Source organism: Mustela erminea, chromosome 4 (assembly GCF_009829155.1).
Source record: "Mustela erminea isolate mMusErm1 chromosome 4, mMusErm1.Pri, whole genome shotgun sequence".
In the NCBI taxonomy this organism is placed as follows: Eukaryota; Metazoa; Chordata; class Mammalia; order Carnivora; family Mustelidae; genus Mustela; species Mustela erminea.
Window position 1 is genome coordinate 53,718,450 of NC_045617.1, and position 19,180 is coordinate 53,737,629.

Below are 19,180 nucleotides of genomic sequence, written 5' to 3' on the forward strand. Positions count from 1 at the left end.
TCATACTCAGAAATTTTCTTCATATAGTTACGCTAAATTCTTGGTGTTAACCTTTTGCACAATATTTAACTTCTTTGGAGATGGTGAATATGTAGATTAATAAAATCCTGTTGTTCTCTTACATGATTAGGTTGCTTCTTTCTGCTTAGTACATTGTCAGTCCAGCAACAAATATTTATTGGGCTCATATTTGTATGCAAGAGTTGGTTTTTGTAGGATTAAAAAAATCCATTGACTTGACCATTTAATTTAGGTGCTTCCAAGTTTTAGGTTGAGACAGGTAAAAATCAATGAGACATACTATTTACATTCTGTCATTTTAATTTGTTCATTGATATTCTCATTATAAATCTATCACTCTACACATTGCGAAAGTGATGATTTTGTGATTCTTTCTGGTAAATGGTTTCTTTGTTTCCTAATTTCTGTTGATGTTTTAGGGATTCTCTTTTCCCACACTGTCTTAGACATTTCTTTTCCAAGTATTCATCAAGGAAAGATGAATATCAGGTTGACTTATTATATACTCATTTTAAAAAATATGTTGACTGTCTATAATGCATAAAGGATTGTAAGGCATAAGAGGCATAAGAGGTGGGTAAAGTCTGAATTGTACTGACCTGAGGAGGAAGCTTTCACATGTAAGCACACCAAACAGTGAACAAAGATTTAGTCTAAAAAGATGAACAGTAGGGTGGATGTGATTGAAATATTAAAATTATAAAAGGTCTGGATAGAATACACTTGAGATTTATTTAACAAATCTTTGAAATTAAATTTAGGCTAGCCACTGGGGTGCTTGGGTGGCTTAGTCGTTAAGCTGCTGCTTTCGGCTCAGGTCATGATCCCAGGGTCCTGGGATGGAGCCCTGTATCTGGGTCTCTGCTCAGCGAGAAGCCTGCTCCTTCCTCTCTCACCATTCCGCCTGCTTGTGTTCTCTCTCAGTGTCTCTCTCTCTCTCTCTGTGTCAAATAAATAAATAAAATCTGTAAAAAAAAATAAATAAATTTAAGCTAACCATTAATAGCTGCAGCTGGCAGATGTGTAGGGCAAATAAAAGGAACACAAGGCGATGTCTTTTGTCTTTTCTCTCATAGAAGTAAGTAGTCCAGGTTGAAAAGAATGAATATGTAGTCATAAAATGTTTTAAATTCAAGGTGATAGATTACTGAAAGTTAAAGAAACCAGGCATGTTGGAGAATAAATCTGTAGCCCAGTACTATCCACTAGAACGTTATACAGTGGTGGAAAATATGTCCACCCTCCAGTGTAGCTACTAGCCCCATGTGGTTTTGAGCATGTGAAAAGGACTGAGCAACTGGATTTTTTTTTTTTTTTAAGATTTTATTTAAAATTTGGGTGGCTCAGTGGATGGAAGCCTCTGCCTTAGGCTTAGGTCATGATCTCAGGTCCTGGGATTAAGCCGCACATCGGTCTCTCTGCTCGGCAGGGAGACTGCTTCCTCCTCTCTCTCTGCTTGCCTCTCTGCCTACTTGTGATCATTGTCTGTCAAATAAATAAATAAAATCTTTAAAGAAAAAGATTTTATTTATTTGACAGGCAGAGATCACAAGTAGGCAGAGAGGCAGGCAGAGAGAGAAGGAAGCAGGTTATAGCCATTCACATGCACACATAATTGAAACAGAAATGCTGTGGTATTTTTATTAGGTGCCATGTACTCTGTTTTCTATTCTACCTTATTACAAAATGCTGGCTGTGATGCACTAAATGGATTTTGGACAGAAGGAGATGCATGTGGACAGAAGGAGCTGCATGTGTACAGCAGCACGGGAAGTGAGATCCTGGGCGAGGGCTCTTGGATCCGTACCTGAAAAGGAGAGGCTCCAGAAGCTACTCTGGAAGCAGTGTGATGTAATATAAAGGAGAAAAGAAGTTAGAGATAATGAAGTAGGAATAGGATATGGTGCAGGCTGACTGGCTGTCTTTAGTCATCTTGTGAAAAGCCAAGCCTGTTCCACGTTACATAGAAGTGAGACGTCCCAGAGGAAGGCATAGGGCTTCGGCGTTGTGAAAACAGACCCAACAACACTAGTCCTGAGGGAAGCGTGTCCGCCATTCCTCTAGTTGCACATGCCTCTAAAACAGCTCGCATGTTGGGCTTCCTTCAAAGCTGTTTTTTTTTTGAAAACTGCTATTCCAGCCCTTGTCAGCCTTCCTCAAATACTATTTTAGAATTTGAGATTATTTTCAACAGGTTTTTTTTTTTTTTTTTTAAAGATTTTATTTATTTATTTGACAGAGAGAAATCACAAGTAGATGGAGAGGCAGGCAGAGAGAGAGAGAGAGGGAAGCAGGCTCCCTGCCGAGCAGAGAGCCTGACGTGGGACTCGATCCCAGGACCCTGAGATCATGACCTGAGCCGAAGGCAGCGGCTTAACCCACTGAGCCACCCAGGCGCCCCGAGAGTGCAACAGTTTTATATTTTCTCTTATTCCAAAACATAATAGTATATTAGAGAAAATGCCTCTGAATTAAAACATATTACCATAACTTTTATAACACATTTATGTGTGGGCTTCTGGGTGGCTGAGTGGGTTAAGCCTCTGCCTTCAGCTTAGGTCATGATCGCAGGGTCCTGGGATCGAGCCCCGCATCGGGCTCTCTGCTCAGTGGGGAGCCTGCTTCCCCCTCTTCTCCGCCTGCCTCTCTTCCTACTTGTGATCTCTGTCTGTCAAATAAAAAATTAAAAAATCCTTTAAAAATAACACATTTATATGAAGTTAAGACAGGATTCACTCACGTCTATAAATGTGGAGTCACTGTGTTGTATACCTGAAACTAACACACTATTGTATGTCAGCTACACTTCAACTAAGAAAAAAAAATCCACTCACAGTTTACCTAGACAAATGATAGTTTTCTCATTGTTTCTTTCAAATCTTGATCTTTTATGTTTTGTAAAGTTACGATTACCATATGGTATAGACAATTTTTATTTCAAGCTTTTTCCACTTTTTAATTTTTCATAGTCACTTTTCTGGGTGTTTTTGTAACATTCATTTATCATTGCTAGTAACTTCTTTGTAATAATATATCTTGTTGAAGTATATTTAAGAATGTCTTTATTACTAGGCTTTTGTTACTCTCAGTTTCTGTTTTAAAAAGTAATTGTTATGTATACCTTTATTTAACTTATTTTAACCTTTTATAAATTCTTTCTTCAATTTAAATATGGCTGTTGTGAGGCCTTGCTAAATATTCTCCTATAGAATTGAACTAATTAGTACTTGAAAAGAGGGGTCACATGAATGTCTTTTATCTCCTATAGCTCCTCTGTCATTGGGGTTTGTAATATCTTAACTTTTTCCAGTGAAACATGTACTTCATTTTCTGAGTTTAAGTTTTTTTCATTATTGACAAATAGGTTTCCTTATTTTTTATGGCTGCTTAAATTTTCATTTATGAATATAGGTTTCTTTGCCCCCTGTTTTTTTTTTTTTTTTGCCCACTCACTTGCCAGTTGTTAATTGTTTACTTCAGGACAGGGTCCTTCCCATTTTTCCCGAAAGAAAATATGAAGTAGTTTTGTTTCAGAAATAAGTTCTATGCTTGTGAGGTGTTCTTTGCTTTAAAAAATTACCTTTAGCCTCATGGCCTCCTTCGTTTACCAGATTCTTACGTTTTGTTATATTATCAGTGTCAGTTCTCATGTCTGTCCTTAACTAGTTGCTGCAGTGCAAAATATGATCTTGTGCTAGATGAGCAAGCAGAAGATTCAAAATCAAGTCATTCACACACAAGTAAAAAACACAAGAAGAAAACTCGTCACTGCTCTGAAGAAAAAGAAGATGAGGACTACATGCCAATCAGAAATACCAACCAGGTACTTGTAATGTCCAGCCTTAGCTGGAGAGAGAGAAATATTTCATCCCTCTGTAACTTATTTCTTAGTGGCATAATATAGGGGGTGCGGATATAGTTCTGAACAGGGTGGTTATGTTCCTAACTCTAGTACATAGAATGGTTTCTCTGGGGTAAGGGACTTGAGTGTTCAAGAATATAGATCACAAATGGTAAAAGATTGTCTTCAGAGTAACTTAATATATATCATTCAGTTCCATATTGTGAAACAAGTGATTTCTGAACCTGTGGATACTTACTTACTCCCATCAGAAGCAAGTGTGGTTGTGCTGAAAAAGTGCTCATTTGTCATTTAAACTTATCACCTAGTGTTATGGATAGTGCTTATAGCTCTTGAAGGTTTTTTTTCCTTTATTTTTTATTATTTTTATTTTTTAAAAGATACTTATTTTCATTTATTTATTTATTTATTAGATTTTTTAAAAAGGTTTTATTTATTTATTTGGCAGACAGAGATCACAAGTAGGCCAAGAGGCAGGCAGAGAGAGAGGAAGGGAAGCAGGCTCCCTGCTGAGCAGAGAGTCTGATGCAGGACTCGATCCCAGGATTCTGGGATCATGACTTGAGCTGAAGGCAGAGGCTTTAACCCACTGAGCCACCCAGGTGTCCCCATTTATTTATTTTTTAAAGATTTTACTTATTTATTAGAGAGAGAGAGTGCACAAGCAGGGGGAGTGTCAGGCAGAAGGAAAGGGAGAAGCAGGCTCCCTGCAGAGCAGGGGAGCCCAATACAGGTCTTGATCCCAGGACCCTGAGATCATGACCTGAGCCAAAGGCAGTTGGTTAACCAAGTGAACCACCCAGGCGCCCCAAGATTTTTATTTATTTATTTGAAAAAGAGAAGGTGAGAGCATGAGCAGAGGCAGGGGGAGAAGCAGACACCACTGCTGAGCAGGGAGCCTGATGCGGGGCTCGATCCCAGAACCTTGGGATCATGACCTGAGCCAAAGGCAGACACTTAACTGACTCAGCTCCTTAGGAGCTCTGCTCTTGAAGTTTTAAGACCTGTGAAACATTTATGCCCTTCCGTATTGTGTATCTGAAATAAAAAGAGCACTCATAATTAACTTGATCATCCCAAATGTATTCTTGAACAATACTTGTTTTTTTTTTTTTTAAAGATTTTATTTATTTATTTAACACAGAGAGAGATCACAAGTAGGCAGAGAGGCAGGCAGAAGAGAGGAGGAAGCAGGTTCCCCGCTGAGCAGAGAGCTCGATACCAGGACCCTGAGATCATTACCCAAGCCAAAGGCAGAGGCTTAACCCACTGAGCCACCCAGGCGCCCCACATGTTTTATTTTTAAAGATTTACTTATTTGTGTGTGTGTGTGTGTGTGTTTGTGTGTGAGAGAGAGAGAGAGAGGACCATCACAAACAGGGGGAGGGAAAAGAGACAAGCAGACTCCCCACTGAGCTCAGAGCCTGACAGGGGGCTTAATCCCAGGACCCTGACATAGGACTTGAGCAGAAGTTGAAGTCAGACGGTTGACTGATTTAGCCACCCAGGTGCCCTAACAATACATTTTTGGAAACCATGATACTAATAATTCCTCAAAGAAAACTGACTTTCTCTTAGGGAGAAGTCATTTCTAGCCTGTGTTTTGGCTCTCCATTAAATGAAAAGCAAATTACGTGATAACTCCTTGTTTTTGTGTTACCACGGGAGGACTTTTGAGCTAGGTGTGGTGGGTAAAGAGATTTTAGTAGGCAGAGGTGAGAGGGAGAAAATTCAAGATGGGGGAATGGCCCATCAAGCAAAGACCCAGAGAAGGAGAGATGTAGTGTGGTTGGCAAAGTGCAGGATTGGGGGGCACCTGGGTGGCTCAGTGGGTTAAAGCCTCTGCCTTCAGCTCAGGTCATGATCCCAGGGTCCTGGGATCGAGCCCCACGTCGGGATCTCTGCTCCGCGGGGAACCTGCTTTCTGCCTGCCTCTCTGCCTACTTGTGATTTCTCTCTCTGTGTCAAATAAATAAAATCTTTAAAAAAAAAAAAATGCAGGATTGGCTCTGGAGAAGTGAGGTGTAAAGTTTCTGCACCACTAGCCATTGATGTGGCCTTGACAAGCTAACTAGCTTTCTGAGCCACAGCTGCCGATTTCAGTCTTATGTGAAATTGAGATTATACTTACCTCACAGGTATGTTGTTAAGATTAAGTGAAGAAGTATGTGTGTGCACACATTTTCTACACTGGCTATTATTTTACTGTTACAAATTACTGGTTTTAAGTCAGAATAGTTTCTGTGGTAAGGCCATTCCCTGGACTCATTTCAATTAATTTGTTTCTTTTCAATATTTAGGGATTGCTTTAAATAATTTTTTGTGTGTTTTGTAGTTTTAAAAATTTGTTGTATGCTTCCAAAGTACAATCTACGAAGTGGTATGTGCAGAGAACCAAGATTCTGTCCCCGCCCTGCCCCCTTTCTTCTGCCCCCCCAATGTAACTGTCCTGTGTGCTTCATGGATTGTTCTTCACTTTTAAAAAATTTCAGCTGATTTGTATTTTATATATATTCTTAGTTTCCTCTATTCTAGATAGTATGTATTCCTACTCCTTGGGTTAGCCTGTGGACTTTTTTCCACAGCCTTTTTGCTATTTATTTTTTTTATTATTATTATTTTTAAAGATTTTATTTATTTATTTGACAGAGCTCACAAGTAGGCAGAGAGGCAGGCAGAGAGAGAGGGGGAAGCAGGCTCCCTGCTGAGCAGAGAGCCGCATGCGGGGCTCGATCCAAGGACCCTGGGTTCGATCCCAGGACCCTGGGTTCATGACCTGGGCCGAAGGCAGAGGCTTAACCCACTGAGCCACCCAGGCGCCCCGCCTTTTTGCTATTTAAAGAATCCCATCTTTAATGCACCGCCATAAGCGTGTAAGTCACACCTTTCCTCTGTTACTCAGTTCTCCCAACTAAGACGCACATGCCTCAGTGACAGCTAGTGGCATCTGTGTGCTTGACAATGTGAAGTGGATACGATTTTCCCCATTTTACAACAGGGTGAAAACTGGAGTTTAAGTGACTTTCCTCGGTTTTTCAGAGCTGATGAGTAGCAGAGCCACAGTGTAAATCCAGACTTGCACTCCTAGCCACTCTGCTGCTGCTCTGACCTGGAGTACATTCTGGTATAAATTCTGTTGCTATCCTACTAAAATTTGTCTCCTAGTGTAATATTCCAGTGTGATCTAACTGGCATGTCTCCCTCTTAATTTTTGTACTGTATTAGTTTAGGCTAAGACCACCCCAGTCTTTTGAAATGGTGGCTACGTCACATTTCTATGAATATTTAGCACGTTTTCCACTAGAATTCCTTATCTCACCCCCTGCATCACCCCCGACCACCGTGCCGCGTGTTGCTTTTAGCTACGGCTTCTCATCCTGTACTTGTACATAGAATTTTCAGTGAATTTAGGTGTGAGATACATATTGGTGTATTTGAAATAACCAGAGGTCTAAAAAATCCAAAATCTGGCTGCATTTTAAGTGTGTGTTTCCCCCTTCTTTTTGTACATCTTTTTTATCCTGCTGTTTGATTACTTAAAACTTTACAATAGAAAATATTTTTCTTTTTTGGCATGGAGTAAAAGCCATTAAGTAGTCTTTGGGGGGAATGTTAGAATTAAAAAAAATAAAATTAAATTATTTGGCAGTTATAAAATTGTTAAGTTCCAAATAATAATCTCTTAACTTATTTCTCCCCTCAAAGCAAATTTTTTTTGTCTTATATTTTGATTTAACAATACAAGTACACTAATTTTCTTTTTCTTCCCAATGAAATAGCATCTGTATTTAAGATTTTAGTGGGCCCAATTTTTTGTCTTATTATTCTGATTTTTATCCTTTTGATTTCAGTCTCAAAAATATAATTCTTTAAAGGGAATTTTCAGTACTAGTTCATCCTCAAGTGTAGCTCAGGTTTTCCTGTTTGTTGGTATTTTGCTTGGTGAGCCTAGTTTCCTAAGAATGTTTTAACTTATTTCTTCAAGTTCTTTGTTTTTTATTGAGTGACAGCCTCACTGTTCAATTTAAAACTTCTCTGTTTAATTTTTCCACCTCATATCTTAATTCAGAGATGGTTACTATGTTGAGGTTTGGGTTTTACTGGAGTTTCGGGAAGTGAGTTTTGGGCTGTGGGTTGCCTGGCGGAGAGGATGCATCCTGGTTGTCAGTTCTCCTCTGTGGCTTTCATAGATGGTTATTTTCTTATAACTGGGGACTCTGTTTTTGCTGTCATTTTAATCAGTTAATGTTATTTTAGTGATTTAGATTTAACTAAGTCTTTGATTTAGTCCTAGAGACCTGAGCAAGGATAGCTTTTAGTTTAGATTTTTTTGGACTGCTTTACATGAAATCATTGGATAGGTTAAGGTGATTGCTTTAAATTGGCCACTTAAAAAAATAAATAAATTGGCTATTTTGTGGTGTTTCTTTCTTTCCTTTTAAGCCACATACTAGTTTTGTCATTTTGTCTTACGACTAAAGGGTATAAAATGATAGAATTTTTTAAAGTCTGCGCTGGAGAGGGCTGACAGCTCATCTAATTCATTGCCTTTCCCTTAGATGTAAAGATTTTGACCCCACAGGCCTGTGGCCTTTTATAGTTTAACGAGAGAGCTAGGATTTTAACATTATATTGATTCAGTCAGGTATGGGGTTTTTCATTGTTCTTTACCATCCCCTTTCAATTTTGTATGTCAGGTGACTGATCAGTTAAATTTTCTCCACCCTGTATAGATCTCTTGAGTTTCACTTTCCTTATTTTCTAGAATGAGGGTAATATTGTATTCCAGAAATACTTAGCACTGTGCTAGCACACACTTAAATGTCCAATCTAATATGGCTTCATCCAGCCTCCTGACCTTTTCCCCTTCGTGCACATGGTGCTGATTTTTCCTTTTCAGTTTTCACTTCCACTCCATGCATTAGCCTTCTTGCAGCCAATCCACAGCCAAACCCACTCATTCTTTGAGGTTAATCTCAAGTCCCAACTTCTCTATGAAACCTTCCCTGGTAAATCTAATCTCAAGATTATTTCTTGTTTGACACGTCTCTTAAATAACAAAGACCATTTTGAACCTAGAACTGCCAAACTTTAAAGTGTGTAGCTTCGAAAAATATTCCAAGTAGGAAAGGCTTTTTTTTTAAAGATTTTATTTATTTGACAGGGAGAGGGAACACAAGCAGAGGGAGTAGGATAAAGAGGAGCAGGCTTTCTGCTGAGCAGGGAGCCCAGTGTGGGACTCGATCCCAGGGTGCTGGAATGATGACCTAAGCAGAAGGCAGACGCATAACAACTGAGCCACCCAGGCACCCCCAGTAGGAGAGGTTTTAAGCTTTCAGTGCATTTCAGATTTTCAGTTTCATCAAGTTTTTCAGAGAATTAAGTACTTTATAATCTTTTATCTCTTTCTGTTGTATTTTAAATACTCAAAGCACTTAAGTGCCATTTGTATAATTACTGAAGATTTTAATAGTTCTGTATCAGTCGTCTCTCCATTTTAGAAGTTTGTTACCTCATCTAATACAGGACTTAAGTAGACAGAATAGTACATAGATATTTACACTTTGTGTATGTTACAGGAAGCACAAAAAATTCTTTTATCTAGGGCTGTCATATATTGCTCGAAAGTAGTTGTTAAAGAGTTAAACCATTCCTCTGGGACTTTATAGAGTGAAAAGAACTATTGGGATTGTGCAGGAAGTCATGAAATGGTTTACAAAGTTGTATTCCACAAACACTGATTACAACAATCCTGTTAGATCTATTTTCACATGCTGCAGTCTCCATGCCAGGTGTAAGGTACAGTATCTAGACAGTATATGGAATAATTATGAATAGTTACGAATCCTTAAAACCCAGTCATTAACCATGGGTATTCATCACTCTAGATTTGAAACCTTGACATTTACATCTACTGTAATAATGTCTGTGGTAGATAGAGTTGGGACCCTTGGGAACTCAATCCTTAGGATTTTGCTTTCCTCTGAGAGTAATCTTTTAAGGAAGTTGAATTTTATGAACTGTCTCTTTAAAGAGCAGTGGCTCTGGTCTCTTTTTAGATTTCAGCCACTTGCTGAGATTCTCATTGTATTTTATTTATTTTTTTAAAGTGGGCTCCATGCCCAGGGTGGAGTCCAAGGTGGGGCTTGAACTGACGACCCTGAGATCAAGACTTGAGCTGAGATCAATAGTCAGATGCTCAACAGACTGAGCCACACAGGCTCCCCTGAGATACTCATTTTAATTAGGGATAGAATACAAAGAGAAATAGAATTGTTGTAACTAGCTCTCTTCATATAGGAAAATTATTACTGTTACTTAATGAGTAACAGTAACAGGCTCGCCTGCTTAAGATTCTCTCCCTCTACCCCTCTCCTCTCTCTGTCTCTGTCTTTCTCACCCCCTCTAAAAAAGAAAAAAAAAAAAAGAATTTAATGTATCTACTCTGTTGGCCCATTGTTTCTTAACTCATTTTTAAGAAATATGTAAATAGAGGATTATATTTGTTTATTTATTTTAAGACTTATTTATTAGAGAGAGAGTACATGCATGTGAGCGGGGAGGGGCAGCGGGAGAGACTCTCAAGAAGACTCCCCTCTGAGGGTGGAGCCTGACCCCAGTCTCCGTCTCCTGACCCATGACATTGGGACTTGAGTCAAAATCAAGAGTCTGATGCTTAACCGACTGGGCCACCCAGGCATCCCAAGAAATGATTTTAGTAAAACACACATATCAGCCCAATGTAAACAAGGAAAATATATTGAAGATTTGGAGAGAAGCTATTAAAAAATAAACACTTTAAAAATAATCACTCAGGCACCTGGGTGGCTCAGTGGGTTAAGCCTCTGCCTTTGGCCCAGGTCATGAACCCAGGGTCCTGGGATGGAGCCCCGCATGCGGCTCTCTGCTCAGCAGGGAGCCTGCTTCCCCCTCTCTCTCTGCCTACCTCTCTGCCAACTTGTGATCTCTCTGTGTCAAATAAATAAATAAAATCTTTAAAAAAAATAAAAATAATCACTCAGACCAAAGTATTCAGTGTTTTCTTTTTAGACTGATTGACTTGTCTAAAGCCTCTTCTGGCTATGTTATTTAAATGTCTTCTTTTTAGGGTTTTTATGGGAATTTTAGTAATTCCATTGCTGATCAGTTGGGAGAGTAGAGAAGGGGGAGGTAGAAAGGTGACTAGCCACAGCCAGAATTGTTGGTATTGTGATTTTCTCTAAACACTTGTTCTGATTTCAGTTGGGTGATTTCAGTTCTTTGTTTTGGGATCTGATTCTTCAGTTCAGCTGAAGTAGTAGATAGAAAGCAATGAGATTGATAAGAAAAATGATTAAGTCTCTCTGAGTTTTTTTGCTAATTTAGAAGATTCTCAGCATTAGTGGTAGTGTTCAAATTTGAGCTGTTACAGCTGCTTGGTATGGTAGACTTTCTGAGTTTTATTAATTGACAGTACCTACAAAATGATTATTTTATGGATTCACTTGTAACTCTCTCTCCATTCCTTTGACAGGATATCTACAGGGAGATGGGGTTTGGTCACTATGAAGAAGAGGAAAGCTGTTGGGAGAAACAAAAGAGTGAAAAGAGAGACCGACCTCAAAACCGAAGTCGTAGCCGATCTCGAGAAAGGGACGGCCACTACAGTAATAGTCACAAATCCAAATACCAGACCGACCCCTATGAAAGAGAACGGAGTAAAAAGAGAGACCGAAGTAGGAGTCCCAAGAAATCCAAAGATAAAGAAAAATCTAAGTACAGATGAAAAATGAAGAATCAGACCTGAGTGGCTAATGTATTTACTGTTGTCTAATGTAGAACCTCAGATATTCAAATTTTGTGTCAAAGCCCTTAAAGACTCTGCTCATTTTTTTTTTTCATCCTAGGGTTATGGCCCTTTTCAATTGATTCTGATTGTATAGGGCACAGAAAGACTATAAAGAACTGAACATTTTTTGGGGTATACTTTTTTACACTAATTTTATTGTTATACATAAATAGTAGTCTTCATTTTAAAGTCTTTCACATTTCCCACTCTTCTTTTTTTTAAATGAAATATTTCATACTTAAAAATTCACAGACATGTATATATAAGGTATAAAGAATAGTAAATATTTGTGTGCCCATGAGCCAGCTTAAGAAATAGAAGATCACCTGCATTTTAGAAACCCTCTTTGTGCTTTCTCCTCAAGTGATGATTATTCTGAATTTTGTATTTGTCATTCTTTTGCTTGTTACAGTTTTACAACAGTGTATGTATTAAAAAATAAAATGTTAAATTTTGTATGTTTTTGAATTTTATATGTGGCATAATGTATGTTTACTTCTGTGACTTGCTTTTTCAACTTAGTATTTCTTTAGAGAGTCATTCATTTTTATTGCTTTATTGCATCGTATGAATAGACCACAACTCTCCCATTCTTCTGTTAATGAACATTTGGAGTTGTTGGTTTGTTTTTGGTTTTGCTGTTGCAAACAGTGCTGCTGTGAACATTCTGTGTCCAGGAGTGATATTGCTCGCTCGTATGATGTGGATATCTTCATCTTTACAAGATAATGCCAAATATATTCTGCAGTAGCTGAACCAGTTTATGCCCAGACCAGCGCTATGTGAGTTACCTTTGTTTTACACCATCTTGAATACTTCTTAGTTTCAATCTGAAATTTCACCAGTGTAGTGGATGCTTACTGGTACCTTCTTGTGGTTTCCAGCAAGGAGATTACTATTATTCTTATATTTGTTCATCTATATGTAACTCGTTATTTTTCTCTGGCTGCTTTTTTCCACACTCCCCCCACCGCTGCCAGCTGCTTTTAACATTTTCTCTTTATCACTGCTATTGTGCAATTTGATTATGATGTGCTTGGTATAGTTTTTTCATGTTTCTTCTGCTGGGGCTGTTTCCCTACGGGTTTATGGTTTTCACCAAATTTGGAAAAGCTGTGGGTATTATTTATTTAGTTACTTTTTTCTGTCCCTCCCCTCCTCTCACTCCTTTCCCAGGACTCCACCGACTTGTATGTTAGGCCATCTGAGGTTGTCACACATTATACTGATGCTCCATTTGGGCGAAGTCTTTTTCTCCTATTTCATAAATTGAATAGTTTCCATGGCTGTGTCCTCAAGTTCATTCATCTTTTCTCCTGAAGTATCTGATCTGTTAATCCCATCCAGTGTATTTTTCACCTTAGATACAATATTTTAATTTTAGAAGTTCCATTTGGGTCTTTTTTATATCCTCCGTGCTTTTTCTTAACAGGCTCATGCTTTCCTCCATTTTTTTTTTTTTTTTTTTAACACCTGGAGTACATTAGTAATAGCTGTTCTAATGTACTTGACCATTCTGTCATCTGTATCACTTCTGGTCTGTCTCTGTTGGTTGATTTTTTTTTTCCCCCACCCATTATTAAGTTGTGATTTACTTTGCATGCCTGGTAATTTTTAGATTTTATATTGCTGGATACTAGAGTTTTTGTGTTCGTTTAAATATATTGAGCTTTCTCCGGGACATGATTAAGTGACTTGGAAACAGTCTGATCCTTTTATAGCTTGCTTTTAAGTGTAATGAGGTAGGACCAGAAGAGCTTTTCAGGCTAATGTGGCCCACTACTGAGGTAATACCCTTCTGAATAATCTCCCTTTCACTTAGTCTCTTCAGAGATTTCTCCTCTCTGGCTATTGGGAACGAGAACTATTGTGAGTCCTATATGAACTGGATCCCAGGTTGTGCTGCCTACTCTCTCCTGGTGGGTCTTTCCCACCTTTGGGTGGATTCCGCATGTGTATACACCAATGAATATTCAGCTGAAGACTGGGGCAAACCCTCTGCAGATCTGGAACTCTTCCTTCTGTATTTCCCTCCTTTTTCTAGTACTCTGCCCTACAAACTTCATCTTAGCTCCACCAACTCTCCCCCTCCCAGAGACTCCCAGGCTCTTTTGAATCACATCCCTGTCATAGTCCTACAGTGTGGAAACTGCACATCAGCTCAGGCAATTGTCGCTTTCTTGTTTTCCTTCTCTCAAGAATCACTGCCCTGCACTGGCTGCTGTCCAGTGTCTGAAAAACTATGTAGTATATACTTTGTACAAGTTTTTAGTTGTTTAAAACGGGAAAAGTAAATCCTGGTCCTGTCACTTTCTTTTTGGCCCAAGTGGAAATCTCAGTATTTAAATTTGCATTTCCTAAATGCTAACAAGATTGAGCATTTTTTTCATATGTGTTTTATTAATTCCTGATGGCTCCCTCTGAAAAGTTTTACATGTCTTTTGCCCATTTTATGTGAAGTTACTGTCTTCTTACAGAATTTTATGGACTGTGGATACTAATCCATTATTAGAGATGTTATGAACATATTCTCTCAGTTTGTGGCTAATTTCTTCACCTTCCTATTGATGCCCTTGGAAGAGCACAAGTTATGAATTTCCCCTCAACTTTGTAATATGAAAAGCTTCATACATATAGAGAAACACAAAAACAGTGAACATCCATATACCTTCCATCCAGATTTAAGAGTCAATAACTCTTTGTTGTTGAACAGTTTGTAAGTAAATTGAAAATATCATGACCTTTCACTTTTCAGTATTTCACCATGCATTTCCTAAAATGCAAGCAAGCATCCTGTTTAATCACAATATTATTATCGCATTTGAGACAATTAATAATAAGGGCGCCTGGCTGGCTCCGTTGGTACAGCATGCAGGTCCATATCAGGCAGCCTGACACTGGGCATAGAGATCACTTAAAAAAGTAACAATAATCCCGTAATATATAACACATAGTCAATATTGGAATTTCCCTGATTGTCTCAGGAATGTCATTTTTAGGTGTTGATTTGTTTTTAAACCCAAACTCAAGGTCCAGGCCTTGCATGTTGCTCTTGTCATTTTGTTTTCTTAATCTAGAAGAATTTCTTACCCATCCATCCCACCTCTTTTTTTTTTTTAAATGAAATTGACTTTTTGAAGAGTTCAGGCCAGAATATTTCACAGAATGTTTCAGATTTGGGGAATTATTTGCTGGTAACTTCATGGTGTCTTCTAACTCTTCTATTTCCTATGAACTGGAAGTTAGGTCTAAATGTTTGATTAGAATTAGGATATATATTTAGGCAGAAACTTTTAAGTTGAATGTCAAATTTATTAGCCTTTCTCTGTGTGTTTTGTGATTTTTGTATTTTAAGATATCCTTAATAAAGATATTCTACATTCTAAAAGTTGTAAGTAAAGCTTTTTTTAAAAAAATTTATTTGGAAATGAAAGAATGGTTTGGCATGAATAAATCTATCATTGTAATTCAATGCATTAAAAGAATAAAGTGAAAGTGATTATTTTATACATTTAGAAAAGATATTTGATAAAATTCAATACTCATTCATGATTTTTAAGATACAATAGTAAGGCTTTGTTTTTCAATTTAACTCTTTATCTACATTGTATGTGTGTATGTAGATGGTTTGATATAATGAAAAAAAATCACTTTAAAAAAAAAACATGGATACAACCAGTTGTCCAAAATCCATTAGTGAATGGTTCATCTATTCCCTGTTGATCTACCCTTCCACTTCTGTCATATATGTTTCCATATATGTGTGGATTTTGTTTCATGGGCTCTCTAGTCCATTGGTTTATTGTTTATCCCACTACCAGTATCAAACATCTACATTTCTGTGACTATAGAAAGTCTTTTTTTTTCCTTACAGATTTTATTATTATTATTATTATTATTATTACTGTTATTTTATTTATTTATTTATTTTTTGACAGAGCAAGAGCGGGCATACAAGCAGGGAGTGGGAGAAGGAGAAGCAGGCTTCCTGCCTAGCCTGATCAATCCCAGGACCTCAGGATCATGACCTGAGCTGAAGGCATACTTTTGAAGGCTGAACGACCCAGATGCCCCTAGAAAGTATTTATTTAAGCAAGTTCCCCCACCTGCTTTATTAGTAATGCCTTTGCCTTTTTTTGTTGTTGTTTGTTTGTGTGCGATTTTGAAATCAACTTCCCTGGTTTCCCCAAGAATTCTGTTGGGATTTTAATTGCATTTGCATTAAAACAATAGGAACTTTCATGGAAAAAACCAACATCATAATATTGAATCTTCTTTTCATAAAAATAGCATAGCTCTAGTTTGTTCTTGAACCTTTTAGAATTTTCCTTACGGAATTTTTGCTCTTTTGTTGAATTTACTCCTGGTTTCTATACCTTTTATGAATAAGATTCTATTCTATTATAAATAGTATCTTTTTTTGTTTTTAAGACTTTACTTATTTATTTATTTGACAGAGCACAAGTGGGAGCAGCAGGCTCCCCGCCAAGCAGGGAGCTGGATCCCAGGACCCTGAGATCATGACCTGAACCAAAAGCAGACACTGACCTGACCAAGCCACCCAGATGCCCCTAAATAGTATCTTTTAAACGTATGATTTTGTTTCCTGACCTATGAGGTCACACTTATCTTTCAACTTTTTATTTTGAGATGATTTGAGATTTACAGAAACATTGCAAAAATGAAAATACAGAACACTCTGCTAATTCTCATGTCATTTTTGTGCAGGGTCCATGCTAATCTCTGGTCCAATTCCAGTATATGTGCTACTGAAGTGAGTACACAAGTTAATGTTTTTGATCACTGCTCTTATATCCAGCCATTTTACCAAACTCTTATATTTAGAATTGGTCTCTAGGGTTTTTAGGGTCTTCTATGGGGACAATAATGTTATTTGCAAATACATTGTTTTTTTTTTTTTTTCTTTTCTTTCCCCATTCAGAAGGTCTGAGATGCAACAGCCAAGTCTGTTGGTGGCTAAACCCTTTGTTTTTATCAAAAGTGCTTTTAATTCCCCCTTGCTCTTTAAAGTCCATTTTTTAATATACCCAGTTCTAAGGAGACAGTAGTTTTTTTTCCCAGTGCTCTAAGATCCTAATGTTTTTTAAAAAGATTTTATTTATTTGACAGAGAGAGAAATCACAAGTAGGCAGAGAGGCAGGCAGAGAGAGAGGGGTAAGCAGGCTTCCTGCTGAGCAGAGAGCCCGATGTGGGGCTCGATCCCAGGACCCTGGGACCATGACGTGAGCAGAAGGTAGAGGCTTTAACCCACTGAGCCACCCAGGCAACCCCTGTTTGCAAATGTTTTCACCCAGTGTGCAGCTTGTCTTTTCATCCTCTTACAGGGTCTTTGCAGAGGAAAATATTTTAATATTTTTTAAGTTTAGTGTATCAGTTTTTTCTTTTACACACTGTGCTTTTGGTGTCAAGAATAAGAACTGTTTTGTCTAGCCCTAGATCCTGAGGTTTTCCTCCTACTTTTTTTTTCTAAAAGTTTCAGAGTTTTATATTTAAGTTTGTGATCCAGTTTGAGTTAATCCACTTGCTGGAGCACCATTTGTTGAAAAGTCTCTGGCTGCTATTTTAAGGGTTTTCTTTGTCTTTGGTGTGCCAGAGTTTCACATGATATGTCTAGATACTGATTTATTTAAGTTAGCTTTCTTGGTATATCATTTGTCTCATGATTACAGTGCCTTATTGTATATTACGCCTGATGGCTTCAGATTTTTCATTATTCTGGAAGCTTCTCTGCCATTTTCTCTTCAAATATTGTCTCTCCCCTGTTCATTCTGTTCTTCCCTTCATAATTCCAGTCATTTTTTTTTTAATGTCTCCTTCTTCTGTTCTTTGTATCTTCACTTTCATGCTTTCCATATGGCTCATTCTGAATAATTTCTTCATGTCTGTTTTCCAGGACACCCATTATTTCTTCATATAAGCCAGATATGCTATTTAACCCATCCACTGAATTTTTTTCCTTTTTTTTCCATTCACTGAATTTTTAATTTCAGTGATTCATTTTTAGAAGTCTGTTTGCTTCTTTTTCAAGTTCTCATGGTTATTTTTTATTTCCTTTTTTCTTTAATCATTTATTTCCATTCATGGTTACTTTATATTGTGTTTTTGACAATTCCAATATCCTATGTCTCTTGAGAATTTAAATCCTTAGTTGTTTTTTTTTTTCCTGTTAGCTCTTGTACATAGAGATTTCTTGTGTGTTTTCATTTTTTTAAAAAAATTGGGAATACGTAATTTGGGACTCCTAAGTTACCTAAATTGAGAATGCTTTTCTCCAAAGAGGATTTATATTTACCTTTTAGGCAAATCACATAACCTGGAGCCACACCACTTTGATTTCTTGGCTTATAGTTTCCATGGGCATGCATAGTGTAGACCATGGTGAGAGTTAACAAAATATCAGGGAAAACAGTCTGTTTTAAGGTCTATTCCTGTCTCCATCATTGCAGGGCTGGGAAGATGCCTGCACATGTTCTTTTCTAGCCTAGACTTTTCCCAGCAGTGATCCCTTCTAGTCCCTGGCTTTAGGTTCCCAACTCCCTTAGGGCCCATATCCTGGTATTCATCGACATATCTCGTCCCTGTGGTCTGAGACCAAGCTCTGCATGAATGCTGGTGGTTCACTTACCATTTTGTTAATATATTTTTGGGTCTTGAGGAAATCCCTGTCTTCCAATCTCATTGGTGTATTTAAAGTATGACTGGTATGATTGATCTGGCATGAGGGTGTTTTACAGGGGGATGTTACGGTGGGGGTTGGGGGGAGGTGACCGTATTTCCTGTTTATTCTGTTTTACTTCTGGACATTTTCTCTGAACTCAGAACCAGGCTCCAGTAACACGTCTTAGTTGCTTTTGCTAAAACTGGGGAAAAAAGAACAAGATAGAGTAATCAAACTGTTTTTTATTAACAACAACAAAAAAGGTTATTTTTTTTAAAGGTTATTTTAAGGCTAAAATTGCCCACTCATTATAACTTTGCTGTGAAGTTTCAGGTCAATCTGTCTTACCTGTTGAATTTTCAAAGGTTTTGATCAGAACTAGCAAAAGCTAAAAGTAGAGAAGCCCTAAGGAGTCACAGCAAAAGAAAGAAAAGTAAATAAGCTGCTACTTTCACAAGTGTCTTTAAATAACTTGGTTGTTTTTTAATTACCGAAAGATAGTTTTCCTATCTATGTTTTCCATGCATCATAAAAAATGTTTAATCTCAAGTTTGACATTTCTTCCCCACCTCACTGAGTCACAAAGAATGCATAATAGACAGTAAAATCGAAATCACAGAAGTCTTACCTTTCAGTGGCTGTTGCTATGAAACTGTTTTGATGGGAAATTTTAGAGAAGCTTGTGCTTCCTGTTGTTAAGTGATAGAATACGGAGATCCCCTTAATTTTCAAAATTGTCTATTTTTTAAAGCAAGTAATCTGTTATTGTGACTGGAACAATCTTCATTTT

At 37.7% G+C, this 19,180-nt stretch overlaps 1 protein-coding gene and 1 pseudogene across 1 annotated transcript in view; one reads left to right on the top strand and one right to left on the bottom strand.

Moving 5' to 3' along the window:
- PPIL4 (peptidylprolyl isomerase like 4) overlaps window positions 1-15,099 on the top strand; it is a 37,541-nt gene extending 22,442 nt beyond the window's left edge. Inside the window, exons 12-13 of the mRNA XM_032339277.1 lie at window positions 3,697-3,844; window positions 11,397-15,099. Coding sequence (XP_032195168.1) covers window positions 3,697-3,844; window positions 11,397-11,648 — 400 coding nt within the window. The 3' untranslated portion in view covers window positions 11,649-15,099. The remainder of the gene's footprint in view (window positions 1-3,696; window positions 3,845-11,396) is intronic.
- A 1,295-nt stretch (window positions 15,100-16,394) lies between these two features.
- LOC116589604 lies at window positions 16,395-16,493 on the bottom strand (annotated as a pseudogene).
- Window positions 16,494-19,180: the final 2,687 nt, after the last annotated feature.